Genomic DNA, 5,968 nt, shown 5'->3' with positions numbered 1-5,968 from the left:
CTTTCTATGGTCAGGAGTGGAAAGAACATCATTTTGATCAGACACTTGTTGAAGTACAGTGTAAGAACCTGAAAATTTTGCACAAAAAGGAGAACTAGGTAAAGGAAGTAGAGTACTTCTGACTTGTGGTCGAACCAGCATTTCATCTTTTTCTGAGCTCTTCCAAATTTTTCTTTCGCCAATTCCCCAGCTAAAATTAAACGTCAGCGAAAACCCTGCACATATTGGATCAAACTCAGTGGTGGCTCCTCTGATAAAGCACCATCACACAGAACTGCCACTGGCCCCGTACACGATGTCCAAAAACTAACTGATTAGGACTTAGCCCCAAACTCTCCTGGATAACCTCACGTGCAGCTAACAACATCCATGGCAAACCTTCCTCCCAATCACCCTTCAGCTCAGTGCAATATGCCCTTAACAAAGACTTTAAAGTCTGGTGGAAATGCTCTAAAGTGCCCTGACTTTCTGCATGATACGCACTTGACCTGTTGTGTCTGATGCCAAGCTGTCTCAAAATCTCCTGAAACATAATAGATGTAAAATTTGTCCCCTGATCACTTTGAACAATTTTTGGAATTCCAAAAATAGATATAAACTGGGACAACGCCTTTACCACAGATCGTGTAGTAAGTGAACGCATAGGACAGGCTGCAGGATATTGAGTACTTTGACACATCACCGTCAGTACATCACCCTTAATACGAGGCCAGTAAAAATACTGCAGCAAACGCTGGTAGGTCTTATTAACTCCCAAATGACCGGACACCCCATGAACAGACTCTAGTAAGACAGTATTTCGTAAAGAAGTTCACAACAAGGAGAAGTTTCGTTGAAGTGTGAACTGTTTTAGTGGAGTTCCGGGTCATGCTCCTTCATAAGGTTTATGTAATATGTTTGTTTGCTTATGTGTTTTATTTTTGTAAAATGGTCTTTTGTGCTATTATCCACACATGCAAAGTTGGTTGATAACATAACTGCAATCAAGTAATATCCTAGTTAACAATTATTTGTTTACATAGGATGTATAATGTAGCCTATTTTATATTATTTAGGCACTCATAGGCTATAGTTTGACTGAATATTCTAATTCAACATGCCATGGGAAGTCAATCTAACTTAACATTTTCTTATATTGATATTGTTTATTTCTTACTCCTTAACCGTTTATCAGGCTCTTAATGATTTTATCTGTGCCGTCTCTAAATGTCTGAAGGCCAGGTTTTTCCATCACTCATCATTAGAACCCATTTATACATGGCTCTCGATTCTGACTTGTACTTGCTCTTATGAAAATGTACCATAGTTCTTAACAGCATTTGTTATAATAAGGCTTACCTATTATTCATTACCAGGCCAATAATTACTTTTTTATTAATCTATATATCATTTGTTATGAAACACAACAGCCTGCACATTTAGAAACAATGCCACAGTTGATAAATCTATAGGGGATAATATATTCCCTTAACAGATTACCTATTCTAAATTCTACAACAAGTTCAGCAAAATGTGCCACAATAAATAAGTCTACAATAAAACGTGAAAAATTCTTCTGGTAAAGGTGGTCAGGAGTAGTTTAAAAAGATTTTAATATATGTCAGTAGGCTACTGGTGCAAGGTTAGCCTATGTTTTCTCCTCTTTTTAGTTAATGTGCCTTTTTTATATAATGTTCGACTTTCTCCATAGCATTTTAAAGTAGCAATTTCTCAATAGAATTCAAATAGATCGCACATTTTACCATCAGCTTCGCGACAGGAATGGCTGGCGCAAATCTGATCACACTTTTCGAGCGCGCTGGTGAACGATCGTCCCTATACGCAAAGTAGGCAAGCTGTGTAGGGCCCCCGAAACACCAGGGGGCCAGCTTGCTCTCAAAGATGATTTAATTTTAGTTTCTTTTTTAATTTGGCCAGCGGTTATGAAAGCTTCTTATGTCATTTCTTTTAATGCGGTGCGCTGTCGCCCTTTCTACGTAAAAATCAGTCAAATCATGTAACGTGAATGTCATACAGTGTCTTACTCGAGACAAAAAAAAAAAAACGAGTTGAAAGCGTACCGAGCTGCGGAAGAGACACCATTTCTCAAGCGGACAAAGGCGTTTCATTCATTCATAACTCGTCATTCATAACCCCCCCGCCGACACAGTTTTGCGTAGGGCCCCCAGTAGTTTAGGATCGGCGCTGCCCCAATCCCCCCGCAAACTACGACCCTGTATGATACAGTATGGTCACTGAATCTGACAAGTCAAAATTCATAGCTATCAAATACAATAACCCTCTTTACTCATAACTGACTTTAATGTTTAATAAAGTGACTCGTGTGATATGTGAGCTCCTCTTTGTTCTTTATTTTACTAAGCATACTGATCATAATGATCACTGTCATTTCCAGTGTATTGTAACTCTTATAATGTGTTCACAAAACTTTCTGGAGACTTTCAACTTCTGCATCAGTCCTTTTCCTATTTATACTGTGCAAGAAACTGCATTATTTACAACATTATTAGCTGTAATCCAGAGTCTCAGGTGAATGTTGTTCTTCTTCTTTGATGTTTTAGGGTTGGCAAACCCACTTTTGGCACCAGACAGTTCATTTAAACTGGTTCATTTCACTAGTTCGTTCACGTAATCATGCAATGACGTATGTATACACAATTATATTATGAAATAAACTGCTAAGGGGAACAAAGGAAACAGGAGCTATAGACTCAGGAAAATAGAACAAACTGAAATTAAACCTAACTGTTCATACATTCAAGTTACTTTAAATTTTCACAAAATTATAATATAAAGTGATACAGTTTTTAGATATCATATAAAAATACCAATTATTCATTAAAAATATTAACATATATTCCTCACATAATTATTAAATGCATTCAAAACAAATAGTTTGTATTTGCTATAAACAGCATGTGCATAAAACATGTTTAAACAGTGTGTTTCATTCTGCAAACTGCTCTTTACGTCTTTTTATGCCTCTGGGCTCTGGATCTTCTAGATTGCTGATGATGGAGCTTGTTCCAGATTCGATTGAGCTGCATTCATCACATTTTTGAAACCACCTCAACACCTTCTCAAGTGAATCTGTGAATATAAAATATTAGGGGAAGAAAATAAATTAGTTCAAGACCACAAAAGTTATTAAAAAAAAAAATGTATATAAAAATTGAGGATAAAACAATTTCCTTAAAGCAATGAAAATCCAGATCAAGAAAACATGTATTCTTAAAACGTCAAATAACTCACCAGATGATGCTTCATTTTGAATGTTCAAGAGTGCATCCATTAAAATTACTTCACATCTGCTCCCTTCTCTCCTTATCTTCTCCATGAGATTCTCATCAGCTGAGACTGAAAGAGGAAAGAGTGCACAGGGAGTGCTCAGATACTTCCTAACACATTAACATTTAAAATACTCTAAGTAGTAAATTAATTGCTAAATTTGAATATAGGTTGTTCTTTAGTTGTTTGCATGGCAGAATAAAAACAACTATCAATAGGAAGTCAATACACAGGTAAAAAGCCTATTAAATCGTGTAATGATGACATTAATGGGCTGTAATAGGGGTGTATTCGGCTTGGTCCTAATTGCTGTTTACAGCTATATTATCAGTATTAGACAGGAAAATGCAAGTCATTATAAAATAGAGACTTACAGCCTGGAGGCTCTGACATGCTTCTGTGACTTTGGGCCTCTATACATCCAGTGAAATCCATCCCTAAGTGTTTTAGTTTACTTTTGATTTCCGTAAACCTGTTGATAATCTCCTGCTGTAGTAATTGCAGCACATGGTCAGCATCCAGACTTATTTCCTCATCTTGTTGTGTGTCAGTCTCATGAATGTTTTTTTCTGCAGCACATTGAGTATTGAAGCAGAACAGACTGTTTTCTGCCACCATCTCATCAATCTTCTGGAGCAACTCTGTGACTTGATCTCGGTTATTCTTGTTTGAGTTGTCAAAGACGTGATATCTGTTCCTGCATTTCTCAACCAGCCACTGGAGAGCGTCACCTTCACTCTCAATGTGCTGCTCGATTGAGATGTCTGGAAATCTGTCACCCCATGTGAACAGAACTATGGTGTGTCTCCAGACATCTTCTCCAAGAGTGGCCATGTACTCTTTAATGATTCTTTTCTGTTCATTCTTGAGTGAGGTATCAATAGGAATCACTAGGATCATGGCGTGAGGGAACTGCATTTGTTGCGATTGGCCTACACTCTCCAGGATTCCAGCCCGTGCAAATTTTGGGTTGTATTTAGATGAGAAATACTTCCACCAGTTTGGGGTGTCCAACACGGTTATTTTTCTGCCATTTACAACACCAGTATGGTGTTTTGCTCTTCCTGTATGAAATATTTCATGATTGAAGATGGTGTTTCCGGTTGAACTCTTCCCAGACAGAATCCAACCCAGCAGAACAATTCTCAGTTCTGAGAGCGGAGCCACAGCGTCTTCAAGAAGAAACAAACAAACATAAAAACTACAAATAATTTGAAGGTATTTGCATGTTTGCAATTCATACTACCAGTCAGAAGTTTGGACACCTTTACTCATTCTATGATGACTGTTGTCCAGTTGTTATAATAACAGTAAAGTCATGAAAACTCAAAATAAAACAAATGAACACTCTGGGACGCTCTTAAGAGCGTTTCCATTTGTCACTACATCATGTATGATTTTTATGTAGCTCCGCCCCCTTTTTAGCACTGTGCTGGTTGTCTTCTATCTTCTGTTTGTATTTCGACAGTGTGAAGGCAAGGTCGTACGAATGAATGAACCTCTCATTGTAAAATCTTCCCGGTCTACTGACATTTGTTATGAATATCAGTAGACCAGGAATTATCTGCTTCAAACATTACAATGCACATGACAGAATTCTAAAGATGGCTGCGCACTTGTTTCTCTGGTGCATTAGGGATATACTGTATATCCATTTGTGTTATTTCATGACTTTACTGTTACTATAAGCAGACAAAAAAGTTGAAATATAATTATATTTCAGCTTCTTTGTCTAGATTTCTTTGTCTGCTTCACTCTGGACATGAACCAACTTCACGAGGTACATCCTGGGATGCTTGCAGGAGGAACTTTTAAGGATGAATCTGTATGATGAGCACTTGCTTCTCCCTCTACTTGCTAAAACTCATCCATTTAAAAGCATAAATTTAAAACCCTGGGTTAACATCCCTATTTGCATAATTTGTGATAGCCTATCAGTGTCATTAATTGGATGAATGCAGCACGCGACCTGTTTGCATAAAGGCTTTAGCATTGCATGGCGCATCCTACTATTATGTATTGCTGACTTCTATCAAGTTTTTTGAGTGGTTTGAGTGGACTTTTCAGACTATGAACTAGTATGAAGGTAAGAATAAAAGAGTCCCTTCTTTACTCCAGTTGTCGTGTTTTCCTTCAAAATTTGATGTTTAAAAAAATTGTAAAGAGAGCACAAAAAAAGGGTTTAAAAAAAACTTTAAAATGTTCATTTTGTAAAGAAATTCATATGTAGTCACAATTCTGCAAAACTAATTTTAAGCATTTAAGCAGAAACCGTTAGATCAAAATTGTAATGAGAAACATAAATTTAGTCCAAGCGTTTGACTGGTAGTGTACATTAGAGGTCTGCATTCCCGCGGCTCTCCCGCGGGAACCGACCAGATTTCTTGCGACGCGGGATTAAATTCCCGAATAAAACGCGGTCGGTAACTCTGCACTGTAACTGATTTTTGTAATTTGAACAGTATTTTACTGTAATATGTACAGTAAGATACTGTAAAATGTGTATACAGTATTTTACTCTAAACAACAAAGGATTATGGGAAAATATACGGTCACTACTGTATTTCCTCACTACTGTAAATCAATTTACAGTAGTGAACTTGCCCACGAAAAACTGACCAATGGCAAGGGAGATTTCTTTTTTGACTGTTTGGTTGAAGTGGCCAATCTGGCCATAAAA

General features: G+C 37.2%; 1 protein-coding gene across 1 annotated transcript in view; it reads right to left on the bottom strand.

The window, feature by feature from the left end:
• Positions 1-2,947: 2,947 nt before the first annotated feature.
• Positions 2,948-5,968, bottom strand: part of LOC107712953 (GTPase IMAP family member 8-like) — a 7,535-nt gene continuing 4,514 nt past the window's right edge. The window contains exons 3-5 of the mRNA XM_016518352.1: positions 3,663-4,460; positions 3,253-3,357; positions 2,948-3,090 (exon numbers count right to left, since the gene is read on the bottom strand). Coding sequence (XP_016373838.1) covers positions 2,948-3,090; positions 3,253-3,357; positions 3,663-4,460 — 1,046 coding nt within the window. The remainder of the gene's footprint in view (positions 3,091-3,252; positions 3,358-3,662; positions 4,461-5,968) is intronic.

The sequence above is a fragment of the Sinocyclocheilus rhinocerous genome, unplaced genomic scaffold, assembly GCF_001515625.1.
Source record: "Sinocyclocheilus rhinocerous isolate Xijiao unplaced genomic scaffold, SAMN03320098_v1.1 scaffold147, whole genome shotgun sequence".
Classification (NCBI taxonomy): Eukaryota; Metazoa; Chordata; class Actinopteri; order Cypriniformes; family Cyprinidae; genus Sinocyclocheilus; species Sinocyclocheilus rhinocerous.
The sequence above is the reverse complement of the archived record's forward strand: the minus strand, read 5'-3'. Positions and strand labels throughout refer to the sequence as shown.